This window comes from Neolamprologus multifasciatus, chromosome 15 (assembly GCF_963576455.1).
Source record: "Neolamprologus multifasciatus chromosome 15, fNeoMul1.2, whole genome shotgun sequence".
Classification (NCBI taxonomy): Eukaryota; Metazoa; Chordata; class Actinopteri; order Cichliformes; family Cichlidae; genus Neolamprologus; species Neolamprologus multifasciatus.
The window spans coordinates 25,336,352-25,350,866 of NC_140453.1; the positions used below are offsets into that span (position 1 = coordinate 25,336,352).

General features: G+C 38.8%; 1 protein-coding gene across 3 annotated transcripts; it reads right to left on the reverse strand.

Annotated features, from left to right (window-relative positions):
- Window positions 1-867: 867 nt before the first annotated feature.
- Window positions 868-9,899, reverse strand: LOC146502187 (sterile alpha motif domain-containing protein 3-like). Of its 3 annotated transcripts, XM_085134395.1 has the most exons (6): window positions 9,381-9,899; window positions 7,640-7,683; window positions 3,815-5,046; window positions 3,482-3,649; window positions 3,262-3,357; window positions 868-2,072 (listed from the first exon to the last, which is right to left on the reverse strand). In XM_085134395.1, exons 3-6 carry the CDS (start codon window positions 4,766-4,768, stop codon window positions 1,755-1,757), a joined length of 1,536 nt encoding a protein of 511 aa, XP_084990521.1. In that variant the 5' UTR covers window positions 4,769-5,046; window positions 7,640-7,683; window positions 9,381-9,899; the 3' UTR covers window positions 868-1,754. The 3 variants fall into 3 exon arrangements, with proteins under 3 accessions (XP_084990521.1, XP_084990523.1, XP_084990522.1); XM_085134397.1 differs by lacking the exon at window positions 9,381-9,899 and having other exon boundaries at window positions 7,640-9,250; XM_085134396.1 differs by lacking the exon at window positions 9,381-9,899 and having other exon boundaries at window positions 3,815-4,771; window positions 4,942-9,250.
- Window positions 9,900-14,515: the final 4,616 nt, after the last annotated feature.

The following is a 14,515-nucleotide window of genomic DNA, read 5'->3' on the forward strand; positions in this document are numbered from 1 at the left end:
ACAGAAATGTTCCAAATACAGTTTTTGAATATTAAGGCTGTACCTGTAAAGTCATTTCACACTTACACCACAACTTCTTGACGGAAGTGCCAGACGCAAACGGCCGACACAGTAAAAGGATGAAAAAAGCAACATGTCATTAGATTATGCAGCATAATTAAAAAAGAAAGAGAAAAATACAATTAGCACATTTCCTCAAATAAAAACCACCGGGCCTCGGATAATGGAGGGGTGTGTGGTCGACACAGCAACTCACAGCTTTTTACAGGCACTTCTAAAAGTAACCCCAACGCCTGCAAATATTTCACAATAAAAGCCCAACATGAAAACAATCCGGTCTTTAAGTGATGATGTGATGAATCCTGCTTCCGGGCCCGAAGTACTCTGAATTTAATAAGGCTGTTGTGTTTTTTTACATGTTTTTGTGCTTTGTATCTTGTTCTATTTTATCTCAACAAGGCAATAATCACTGTACACTGTAAAACCCAATAAGTTAATTTAACTCAAAACTTTTGGTGAAACTGATTACATAAAATATTTTAAGTAACTAAAACTCAAAGATGAAAGTTAATTAAACACACTTTATTTATTAGCTTTAGATAAATATTTTTAAGTACCAATGATAAATGTTTTCATGTTATATCCACATTCTTGGTTTGGTACTCTCTACTTAATATTTTGAGTTTCAAGTACAAATCTAAATCAAGTAAATTTAAGGAATTAATATTTAGTTTTCAAATGTTAACCATTTTAAGCTAATGATACTCAAAACTTTAAAATACACCCAAACTCCTGTAGTAGCCAAATTTAATGTGTTTTGAATTGGATATAAAAAAAATAAAAAAATAAAAAAAAATGTGCTAGAAATAAGCAACTACACTTGTAAAAACATGACAAACAAGACCGACAACATAAATTTAACTTACAAATTTATTGAGTAACATTAACTTGTTAAGATACGATGTCTTAACATTTGCCTTTTTTCAGAGAACCAAAAATGCTTGTGTGTAGTAAGGGGATAGAGCTGAGATCCTCTTTCGGTATGACAAATGCAGTACAGTAATAAATGACAAATTAAATTTCCTTGCATGTATGTTCAGAAAAGAAAAGAAAATCTCGGGATATCCCAAAGACAAATTCACCAAATATTATTGGGAATAATTTCAGAAATGTCAAGTTTAGGCACAAGCTTACAATATTAGAAATAAAGACTTTCACAACATGTGAAATCTGAATACAACAGGATTTAGATGCCATTAACAGTTGAGTATGGCATTTTTGTTAAAAAAACAAAAAAACAAAAACACAGGAAATGAAAAAACACACAGAAAATCCTGCATTGCCAGGTGGGGAAACTGAATGAAAGTAAATTACAGTGCAGCTAATACACTGGAATATTATTGGGAACCTTTTAATATGCCAATACTGTTATTACAAAAACAGCAAAGGGTTATTACTAAACCAATATACACATCTTTAGAGTGCAATCATGCTGTCAACAGCAGACCAATAAAACCTTAAATAGATAAATCCTTCTTTAGAAACATAAAACAAAGTCTGGTAAAACTCCTTATCACCTTCCCCTTTTATTTTGGATGTTTGGCTTTTAGATAATCGAGTATGAAATGAGTATGCAAATGCTAACATTTTCTCGCTTCTATTCTCTTTTTTTAAACTTATCCAGACTTGGAAAAATGATAAACTGAGTTACTTGCTTTAACAGGTACTTGAGGGCTGTGTAGGAACCCTGGACATTATTCTGCTGCCAAAAGATCATTTTTGAGACTCAGCACTTTGGGCTTCAACTTCCCATCCTCCAGACCCATCAACACTTTCTGAATAAAGTCAAATGTGTTGGCCAAACATTTTGGGTAGCTTAGATGCAGGGCGTAAGTCAGTCCAAATATTACTAGAAATGCATCAGCCAGGGTGGGGAAATCAATGATCATGTTACCCTCGACCAAAACTGCAATCTTCTCAGGGCAGAAGAATGTTGCATCGCTGGAATTGGCTCTGATCAGGAGGAGTCCAAGTGGCACTTCACTGATATCTGGTTCATCAGAATGCATCATCTACAGAAAACAAAATTACTACATGTTAGTGCATTCCTATTTCTCTTAGGCTACGTTCACACTGCAGGTCTTAATGCTCAATTCCGATTTTTTGGTCAAATCTGATTTTTTTGTCTGCTTGTTCACACTACAAATAAAACACGACAGCAAACGCGCTCTAGTGTGAACGCTCAAAGCGGCCGCATGCGCAAAAGTATGTCACACACAACGCGCTCTGTTTAGACGCAGAGCAAACAGTATTGTTTGACTGATGGCCCTTAATATAAAGACTTCGGACTTTACGTTTCCCAATTTTTGCTTTAAGTTATTTTGTTATTTACATAATAATGTAAATAACAAAATAATGATCCTTATTGCTGTTTTAGAGGAGCGCTGCTTCAAAGGATAGTTTCTGTCAGAATCTGCAGATTATACAGTACAAATAAAATGTTCACGTTTCTCCAACGTTGTCTTCCCAGTTTCACTAACATCTACACTGGATGGCCAGAAAGCGTTCGCGATGTCTTCTCGTCCGCTTCTCCGGAGCTAATAATTGGCGTCTGTCTTGTGTCAGTGACGTAAAAGACGGATTTAATGCAACATGACCATTCACACAGCTGTCTCTTTCTAAAACATCGGATATGTATCGGATTCAGTACCACATACAAAAGTGACCCAGATCGGATTTGAAAATATCGGATTTGTGCCGTTCACACTGTCACACCATGATCGGATACAGGTCACATAGGGTCAAAAAAAATCAGATTTGATGCGCTTTCGCCTGCAGTGTGAACGTAGCCTTAGTCTCATCTATACAAGTCACTATACAAGTACTGGATTATCCCCATCTTAGAAATCAAGTGTTTGAACAACAAAAGCCAAAACACACGCCAAAAATAAAAATGACAACTAGTACTCATAAAGCAAAGTCATACCTCTTCATGGCAATAACTACAGAAAGTCAATGGGAGTTCTATTATTAAAAAAAAAAAAAAAATGTACAGTGATGTATGGTTGGGCTAGGAACATTATAGAAGGGTAAGGGTCTACTCTATACACATTAAGAATATGTGGTGTTTCCCCATTATGTGACATGGACACTGTTGTAGACAGACCCAAAGGATGGAAATACTTCTCACACTGTCAAAGTGTCATAATGTTTTGTGAAATCTAAACAAGGTTGATACTTGGATACTGTTCACAAACTTACATCCCACGTTTTGATGAAGGTAGAGGTGTCTTCGTGCAAATAGGCAGGGAGGGCATGAAGCACAACAGCACGTCGGGCATGAATATCAACTTGTTCCTACATCACAAGAACATTTTTTTTTAATTATTGGCTTACCTAGTCAAGAATGGCAGTTAAAATGGATCAAATTAAATAAATTAAAAAAAAAAAAGAAAAAAAAAAAAGACAAAACCCCACTTACCTGGAGATCATAGGTTCGGAAGAGCTGAGACAGAACATCAGACACTTTCCCTGTGCGAGCAGCTTTCTTTCGGAATAAGCTCTGGAGCCGGGGAGCATGTTGGTCCAACACAGCATAAAAGTGGTTCTTCAGGGTGAGGTTTGTAATTCTGTGGAATTCTGCATAGATCTGAACACACAAAAGTTACAAGTTACGATTAGTCTATAAATCTTTGCAAAATACATCAAAATCCTTACACTACCATGGCCTAATTTCTATTAATTCAGACAGGCCACATAACAGAAATCAATATAATATACATCTTGTTATATGCATCATCTAAGGAAACCTTACCTGAGATTCCAATTTCAGAGCAGGCCAGCGATCCAGGATGTCACCTACTGGTAGGTCATCACTGATGATCTCTTTGCGTCGCAAGGCAAATGTGGTATGCATCAGCTTTGTAATCAGGATGTGATTCTTTTCACTTTTCTTGACTTCATCCACAATCTGTAGTCTTAGCTGCTCAAGGCTAACAGCATCTTCACCCATTGGGAAATTCGGCAGAAAATTTACTTCTGCCTTTTTAGGTCTTTTAATGTCAGTGTGTGGTGACTGCTTGTCTGGGTGATTTCTACTTCTCCTTCCAGAATTCACAGCTACCTCTTGAAATCCAGCCTGACTCAATTTAGCACGATAGTTCCCCATCTTAAACTTTAGGCTATTTTTCCACCCATACCAGCCTGTCTGTGATCCAGGCTCCTTCAGACACGGATGCTTAGTGACAAGAGCTTCAGCTACCACTGATATGTCCCGATCACTGGGATATGCTTTGAAACTATGCATTTTAGCTGCAAGAGTTTCAAGAATGTCATGCTTTTGTCCCCTAGACAACTTGAGAGCCTTTCCTGTTCTCTCATAAGCAACATCACCCTCACCAAGTATGAGTTCTACCTCATAGGAAAATGTAGGAATTGGGAAATCCTGAGGCCATCTTTCAACCCTGTCTGGAGTCATGGCATGGGGTAGTATTATTGTGTCATCTGATGCTACTGAACTATCATCACTCTCTGGTCTAACAACTTTTACAACAGCTTTCTGTGGAAGCTCCTCAATATCTAGAAGTGAACAAAGCTGCCTGTCAAAGTCTGGGTCTTCGTATAATAAGCTAAAGTCATAGTCAAGTTCGAACTTTTCTTTTATAATGTCTTTTAGCTGATCCACAGATTCTGGACGTGAGGATAAAGTCAGTTTTCTCACAATTTCTTTTGAGACATGAACATGAAGTAGTAGGGCTTGAGCAGACATTTCCTAGAAAGGAAAAGAAAAGGAGTAGTAGTTGTTCTTTTTTTCACCCTGATCTACTTGGCTACATGTGGCTTATTCCAAAAGCAATATTAATCTCGCAAGTCTCTGATCAGAATGAATCTTTTTTGTGTCAATAACAGATGTCCATCAACAGTATATGCTGTCAGACTTACTGTATCATTTAGCTCCGGCAGCTGATACACCGAAAAACTGTCTGTTAATGTCAGCTCAAACTCAAACTCAACCTCAAATGCTCAATGTACCAGCATTCGTAATTCCTGCAAAACAAGGAAATGGAATTGTTTACAAGCAGAAGATATTCAATCCTGCTGAATGTTGGAAGTCCTCCAGTCTGGCCTGCAGAGACAAACATTCCATTTGCATACTCCGTTCCATTTAGGGACACTTTATGAGTGGTGTATATGTTTTGGCTGCCTGTCTTAGTCTTGATAAAATCTTGTGCTACTTCAGGCAAAGTTGCAACTTGGACACAGGTGACACTTGAAGCTTGCGCTTGCGGTTTGAAAAACAAGGGTGCATTGAGGTGATATGCCATCATATGCTGATGCCTGGTTGCAAGTGTTTTCAAAACATTCTTGAAGTTCTTTGTATCCTGAATAACTCCTTTGAAAAAACGATGTTTTCCCTCAAATCTCATGGTCCACAGGTTAATCAAAGGACCGAAGTGCTTTGTTAGCTCGGGATAATGCTCAATGTAGTGATGCTTGGGTTTGAGCTTAAAATCAGGAAACACTGTTTTAAGGCCTTGTCTGTGCTCCTTTATTTTGGTTTGCAGGTACTGAATAGATTCTTCTGTGAAAGATGGAGACAATACAAGCTGTACAACTTCTTTGAGATCCATCATTGTAGCCCATACTTCATCTTGCTCAGGGACTTTACTTCCCACCATAAGTGGTATTAATCTCAACAAGGTGGAGTTTTCATGCCCGTTTCCCCCAATGCTTAGCTTAGATGCAAAATTCTTGGGAATCGGTTGGGGTTTATCAAGTCTGTCTGAGTGCTGGTATGGAAATGTGCGGATTTTTGTATTTAGATATTCCAAAGAAAAATATTTTCGCCGAATAAGTTCTCCAATGCACAGCGCCAACTCCACAGGCACAATCCCTTCAAAAAGATCATGCAGTATGTCTGGTGGGAAACCAGTGATGGGATGAAAGTGCTGCAGTGCTTTTCTGAGGGGACAATCATCTTTTACACCGACATGGTTTAAATTATCTTCTTGTACAGTTTTTTCCACAAGAAGATCGTGACACTCTGTTGTTCTCATGGTGAATTCACCTTCAGAAACTTCAGTGGTCTGCATCTGATTTGCAGTGCAACAGCAGAATCTGCAAAAATGATGTGCTCTGAAAGACTGGACAAAGCCCGCAAGACCATGAGCAGCTAAATTATCAGCTGCCACAAAGAGCACAGAACCCTTGATGCATTCACCAAGATTTTCTATGAAGAGGCCCTCCTGCTCCAGAGTTTGCAAATCTTTCAACAAAGGGGAAAGAACATTTTCATAACCATGCTTCTGCAGGTCAGAAACTTTGCACAGCAAAGCTAGTTGTATAACATGTAGGCTTGACCTGTACTGACTTGGTAGATTGGCAAGTAACCAATAAACTGCAGTAAGTTTGTGGATCTTTCTAGCTGTGCCTAAAGGATTGGCTAGCTCAATGTCATCCACATACAAAATCAGTGACAACCTCAGCTCTCCGGCTGCTGACAGAAACTGGTTCTCTTTGAAATATGTCCCATCTGTATAGGACATGTACACCCCAGGTGGTGATTGTTTAGTTTCTTTGATTTTATCAAGAATATCAGTATTTTTGAACATACTCTGGAGCATCTGCAATACTGGGACATATACTACTGTGGGACCACTAGAACCTAGAGAGTACTGGACAGGCATTACTAGAGGGTAATGGCTCCTCACAAAGGTTTTCCTCCGCTTAGCAGTGGATAACTCTGCACCTGCTGTAGCTGCATTAACAAAAACATTTGTGTTCATAACAGCTTCCACCAACTCATTCAGTACGACTTCACTCACTGGCTGACTATGCTGGTGCAGAATGTTGGTAATAGAGTCTCTCACAAGAGGTTTGGACAGTGAGAATATCTGCAACAAGTCGTCAATGATGTTCTGTATTGCTCTCTCTGACACATGAAGAACACTGTACATTTTTAAGAAGAGGGAAGACAAGTTGTTTTTTAACAGATTTTGCAGTTCCTCAGTGTCATGTGTGGACTCAGAAGGATTAGAGGAAGGACTTCCAAGTTCATAGTCATAGTTTGAGGGACCAGCATTCTCAAATTCAACATTACTCTGTAAAGGATGGTTAGCAGTTTCTTTAAGGATAATCTCACACTTAAAGGCTGAAATATCACTATCAGGATGACACCTACTTCTATGGGTATTGAAGGAAGAATACACATTAGTACGGTAGTGACAATTTTTGAAAGGGCAATCCAATGTCTCATGCTGTTTTAGATGTGTCCTTAAGTGACTAAGGACATTTTTATCATTGAATGGTTGGCTACAACCACAAAGAGGGCAAAGAAATACTGCACTTTGATCTCTACTTTGCACAACTTTCTGAGAATGTATCCGTGTTAAATGGATTTTCAAAGCATTCAGTGACTGAAATGTACAGATACAGCAATCATATGGACATGGCAAAGGACTGACTGAGGAAACATTCCTATGATGTAACCGATAGTGCTCAAGCACCTTTATCTGTTTTCCAAAGATAAGATTACAAAGTTTGCACTTGAACACCATTGTATGATTTTTTTTTACTTTTTTAAAGTAACTGTGGAAGTGCTATCAATGTTTTTTTTCCTTATTTTTAGCAATCAACATACCAAAATAGTATCTTTCTACACCAGCAAGGAGTTTCAGCCTTAACCTGAAAAGAGAAAGAAATAGGTATAATATGTTATTGTCCAGCGCTTTGTCACTTTTTTTACATAATCAGTTATCAAACACTGTATACATACAGGTGGTCTAACAACAACCACTTTTTAAACATTTGCTAATACCATCACATAGATATGCAAACTAGACAAAGAGTTACAAACATCATATTAAAACTGGAACAACAAGGAAAATGTAATGCAGGGATCGCTGGTGTGTTTATGGAGCGGACACAAAAGCAGACGAAGGTGAGACAGAACTGACTCGTCAAAAAAACAAACAAACAAAAAAAACCTAAGCTGTTTATTTCAGGGTGATGTCCAAAAACATAAAAGCAAGGCAAGGCGAAACAAGGGTGAAACTAAACTAAAACCTTAACTGCGGAAAACCTAAACTAACATTGAAAACAATAACGAGAGACAAGAACATGAAACTTAACAGGGACATGCAAACATAAAAGTGAAAAAAGTCTAAACATGAGCATGAGCAGTAGCAAAAATTCTGTGACTTTGACATGAAGATAAATAGACACTGAACAGACGAAGACAGAGGACTTAAATACATAGAAAGGAAAAGAGGGAAGTGGAAACACCGGGGAAACACAGCTGACACAAATGAACCTGAATGCCACAGGGTAAGTACAACAAAACAAACTGAACATGGAACACCAGACTCTTCACAGTAAAACAGAAACAAGAAAGGGATGCAGTCAAGACAACACGAGCTTGACAAATAGAACATGGAACGCGCATAAATACATGGGGAGACTCAAGGAAACAGATTAGGGAAATGAGGGCATGGACATAAAAGTAAAACACAGAAGACGACCGTACAGAGAACAGATAAGACACATAACCAAGGTGACAGATGAAACATAACTAGGCCAGAACTCAACTAACCCTTAACTAATAATAACACAGGAATTTCACCTTATTTCAATATAACATCAAAAATAAACTCAAAAAGTCCTTCTAATGTACACTGGGGTTGAGAATAAAATTAGAGAAAAAAACTGTTTGGTAAATGTATTATTGATGGGTTCACCCTCAAGTTAACCTGAAATAGACCAGGCACAACAACTTAATAGTTCAGAAGATTCAACATTCCTACTTGTATACAGAACTATTTGCAACCCAAACCAAGTTCTACTGCCTAATTATATGATGATTGATCACTGCTTATATCATCCTGTGCCTACAATATTGATGCCCCAGTTTTAATATGTACAATTCCAGAGAACTAAACATAGCTTTCAAGTTCCACCAGTTGGCAAATGAGTTAGCTAAGCAGCGCAGCAGTGCCACAAAGACTCAACAATTTATCCACAAGGCAGTTTATAAACTACAAATCTGTTTAGCACTCTAGAAACGCCTGCTAAAGACTTATTTTACAGTAGTAAGAGATTAGAAATGTGTGCAGGGCTTAGCTTTAGTGCTCGCCTCTGCTGGGACTAATAATGTGTTATACTAAATGTGAGCTTATTAGCACAATTCATGCAAAACACACTTTGGGGCCAATGCCACCAAGACCATACACTGGAACCCTATTTTTACATTAGGTGGCATGGATTTATAAAAAAAAAAAAAAAAAAAAAAGCAATTCTTAAATGCCTGCTACAATTCAACATTTATGACGATAAAAATTCGTATTACAAAGGAGAAATAAGGTTTCAGAAAAAATAAAACTTACCACAAAAGCGCTCACAAAGACAAAATTGCTGCAAAGGCGGTAAATGCAGCTAGCCAAGTGCAGAGCGTTAGCTGTTCCAGTTCAAAGGTCTGTAACATACCACAGCACGTCCTCCTTTATCCAGCGTCAAAGGCAATGCGGCAAAAAACCTTCCCAAGTGATTTTATTTCTTTTCGGAAATTAACGTTCCACAGCTTTCTTTCGGAGTAATGAGCGGGCATTCGGACTCGAAGCGATGATTCCAAGATGGTTCCCAGCTCCTCATGAAGAACAGGTGGCGCACGTACGTTCGTAGGCACGTGCGTAGGCACGTACGTGACGTCAGTGTCGACTCAAATTATTCGAGGGCAATGTCTGAAACTAATCAACATATTCAAGTACTGATAACTTGAAAAAACAAACTTGTTCAAACTACTCAAAGAAATAAAGGTGTATGAACTTATAACGGGGTTTTAAGTAGTTGCAACTCATTTCATTTATCAAACTATTACTATTCGGTCTTACAGTGTAGGCTTCTCTCAGTTTTTATTACCGCTAATCATTTTAAAGCTCAGTTTTTAAACCCGTACAATGTAACTACAGCCCAGCCCATGCAGCAGTATATCAATGACTAACCTCGTATTGTGGATGGATTATCTCACTTGTACTCCTGACTGATGTTTGGTTTGTTTACAGCATCCTGCCATGCGATTGCATTTGTCACTAACCATCGGGAACCCTCACGTTAACTTTAATCGAGTGGAAAAAATCCCTCTGTTCGATAGCGTTCATCGTCCAGCTTCACTGTTTATATTGTGCTACATAGCTGTGATCACGTAGCACATCATTATATACCAGCTAGCCCAACTTCAGTAACCCTACAAACGTCACTGCTGTTTACTTTCCCATCTTCATTTATGTTGGAAGTGATAGCAGAGCTGTACGTTTTAATTTGTTTCAGAAATCTCTCAGTCAGAACATGGTATATTATATTTAGATGGAAGCTAGCGAGCTGACTCCCTGCTAACGTCTAACTCAGTTAAACTTCATAAATTCTGTTTTCATGGATGCCTGGATGTTAAACTTAATTGTTACACCTGGTAAAGCAGCCACACTCATAATTTTATTACAGATGAAAGAATTTAGACAGTTTTTCAACTCAGTAATGCTGCAGTGTTCGTTTGACTTAGGGACCTGCAGCGGAGTTTGGGCCCAGACATGGCTAATGACGTCAGACTTAAAGACTGGATAAGAAGGGTTTCTTTTTTCTTCTAATTTCATGGATGTGGTGAAGGAGGACATGCAGAGGATTGGGATGTGCTGGGATCCCTTCACCCCAACTAGTCACAGCAGACTCCGGCATTCCGGTTCTGGCAAAACCTGAGTCTGGGTTCTGCCAGAGTTTACTTCCTGTTAAAAGGGAGTTTTTCCTTCCCACTGCTGCCAAGTGCTTGCCCTAAGGGGTCAATTGATTGTTGGGTCTTAACCTTACATTATAAAGTGCCTTGAGGAGACTGCTGTTGTAATTTGGTGTTCGAAGCTCATTTGCTGGTGTTGTTGTTGTTATTCCTGTTCATGTTAGCTTAGCACAGACCTTCCCAAAGTGTGGGGCCCGCCCCCTGGGGGGGGGGGGGGGTATGAAAAGAGGGGAAAAAAAAAAAAACTCTTGGACACTGCTTCCACGGGGCGCCTACAGAAACGCAAAGCAGGAGATGAAGCATCGCTGAATATGTTTCCAAACCAACTTCATTCTAAGCCAAAGACTAGAAAATATGGTGAATGATATCTTCCCTTTGGCTTCACCTGCACAAGTGCCGAGGTAGGTCTCCCCTGCAGAATTGCTTTTCCCTTGTTGGGAGCACCGCTGGGCTCTCCAAATCACGGACAAACAGTATCCCACATTCTTGATTTTTAGTTCACAAACACTTGTTGTAATGACTAACTACTGCTGACACTTTGGAGATGTTAGCTCTGTATACAGTAAAGTTACAGTGGGATACAAATAATATCAGGCTGATCCTGCCACGATTTGTTCCCTGGGTTCAAATCATGGACAAACAGTATCCCACAGCTGTTTGTGTTTTTAAACCCATTTTGCACAGAGAGGCATTTTTTGAAAAATGTATTGATAGCAATGTTGAATATTATTATACAGATAGAGGAGGGACAGTAACTGTGTGTGTATATTTAAGCATGTAAAACCTGAAGATTAACAGTCAGATTAACAGAAACGGTATTTTGTCTCTATCTGCTATTCTGCAATTCATCTCATGTAAGCAATAACTTGCGCACAGTGTGACGCGAACATTATTCTTGTAAAACAAAGGGGGGGGGGGGGGGGGCTAGCAAAAAAAAATGTTTGGGAACCACTGGCTTAGCAGAGCAGTGACACCATGAGTGCAGCAGGCAGCTGTGTTAATTAATTGAGGCCCCTCCCCTCTGTTACAATAATGACCCATCTGGGGAATTTCAGGCCACCTTGCCCATCTTCTTCCACACACCACAGAACTAACAGCCTGATGATATAAATTTAACGAGACAGTCAGGATAGGGTCGGATTTAGGATCTGTAGTAAAGTATGATTACAGGTAAAATTCAAACAACTGTAATTCAAAGCCTGGCTTTTAATTTCATACAAGCCTGTTTCACATGATGGACTGTTAACCTTCTGAAGATGCTAATAAAGAGCACTTTGTCTTTGTACCATTTTTTGTTGTTTTTACTCTTGTTTAGGGAAAAATCTAGTTTCTACTAAAGCAAGTCATTTGTAATTTGACAAATGTTTATTGCACGTTAAAGATAAGTATACACACTTCAACATACAAGCACATAATAAACCATTCACTCCAACATACACACAAACATACAAAGACATGCAAACTATGGTCGAAAGTAATGGGGGAAGATTAAAGGAAGGCTAAACCATAAAGAAGAGCTTTCAGCAGTTGTTTAAAACAAACCACAGATTCAGCAGACCTCAACAGCACAATTGATGGTTTGCTATTTCCAGCAGCCTGAATAAACTGGAGGGATCCTTTTAAAACAAACAAATATGAAAATATGTTTGCAGCCATCTGTGGAATCTTGTGCTTGTGTAGTAAACTACTCTTTTGAAATGATTTCATAATTTCTGTGATCATTTCTTCCACTGGTGCTGTTCAGCATTGGAACACCTCACCCTTGCAGCTGAACTTTGGGCTTCGTCATCAAGACAATAAAGTTTACTTTGACTTGACTTTGAAGAGGGAAATGGAAGTTTCCTGTCTTTTTATTTGGCAAATCATTCTCTTGCTGCAAAGCATTGATTTGGTTTTACTGTATAATGTTATAGAGAGAGTATTCAGTGGCTGATGAGGAAAAGATGAAGGATAATTGCATGAAGATGGTGGCAGAGCTGGCAGGGCTGTCACTGTGTACAGAAGTAATGCGGGATAGATGTGAGGACAGGAGCTGGTTTAATGGGTCTGCAGTGTTTTCAGTGTGCCATGTACAGCCGTGCTTCCTTTGAAGCAGGAGACGCTCTTTATGAGATACAGGCCAAGGATGTTTGGTTTGCTCACATACAGAGACCCTGTGTATTGCTGAAGTATATGAACACACTGTAATGATTAATTCACAAATATTTTTACCTTCTCTGGTATTACAACTCTGACCATGTTCTTTCATTTCCCACATACATATTTGAGAGCCACATCTGTCTTTGCTTAGGCAGAGTTTTAAAAGTTGGCATTTTTTACTAAATTGGTAGTTGAGAATAATTTCACTCTCATCCTCTATCTTCCCTGTTCTGGTGTTTATACCAGCCTACTACTGCAACTACTAATAGTAGTAGTAAGCAGGTGTTTCATGATATTAGGAATTCAAACAACACCAAACAATAGTCGATCCCATTTTAGACACAACAGGTAACAAATTGAAGAGTCATTCAATATATATACATGTTTGTGCAAATTTATTGAGCCCAGTTTACTTCTTGTGTGTTTGGTGGGTTTGGCTTCATTCTTCAGTGCTGATCATGCAGACCTGGTAGACTACTTCTGTCTCTGTCTGTTTGCTGGTAGATTTCTCACATCTCTGATCAAAAAGTTTGAGAGAAACAAATAGCTGTTATCCTACAACAATGAGTGTTGTCACGGTCAGCGAAGGTGGACTGTGGAGTTGAGGAAAGTAGGGCCCAAACGCGAGACTCTTTTAGTGAAGGACAGTGGATTTATTTATGGTTAGTGGACAAAAACAACAACTATATGCAAATCCAGCACTGTGGCTCACGTGGCGATTCATCTATGAATCCCACACAGTGCACATGTCCATAACAGTGAAAAAACCTGATTCCCGACTCCTGGTGACACAAAAACACACACAGCTCAGCAGGCAACCTTCAGTAGCAATGTCGTTCACAAACACACTCATTTGCTGTGTCCCATTTCAGGGTCTGCACGCTTGAAGTACGCATTTTAAGTGCGGTTACGTCACCGCCACGCGACGACGGCTGTCCCAATTCGAAGTGTACTTGAAATGCATACTCCAAATGCGCCGTCGATTTCCCCAAATATCAAGCGTGGTCCGGTGCACGCTTCGTGGTCCCATATATCCCACAATTCATAGCGCGGCGGTGGGTGTGGATAATTTTGCCGCAAAATATGGCAGAAGGGAGCGGCCGAAAAGTGAACTGTCAAAAGTAAGTACTGAATATGACGTCACTTATTCATGTGCGAATGTTTAATAATGAAGAACATTAAAACATTGCTGTTGGCCACATGTCGGCAAAGTTATGTGACACTAGTGATGTTTGTACTTTTAGCATTAACTTGGTTTTAAAGCCTCTACTTCTAAATATACATATAGTCGACCTTAATCTTACAGAGAATCTGATGATTTTATGGATAATTAAAGTCAGTCATATATCCACAAACACAACAAGCTGAAAGTCAGTGATATAGATTATATATATGTATATATATATATATATATATATCTCATAATAATCTGACAATACTATAATATTGGCCATATTATATTTACATTACCATAGTGAAATGACTTTAGTCTCATGAACAACATTAACTAATTATTATTTACTAGCTAATCTTAAATGACTGTTCAGTACAGAAATGAAGCCCTTGAATCATGTTTTACAGTCCTGTGGTCTCAGCCTC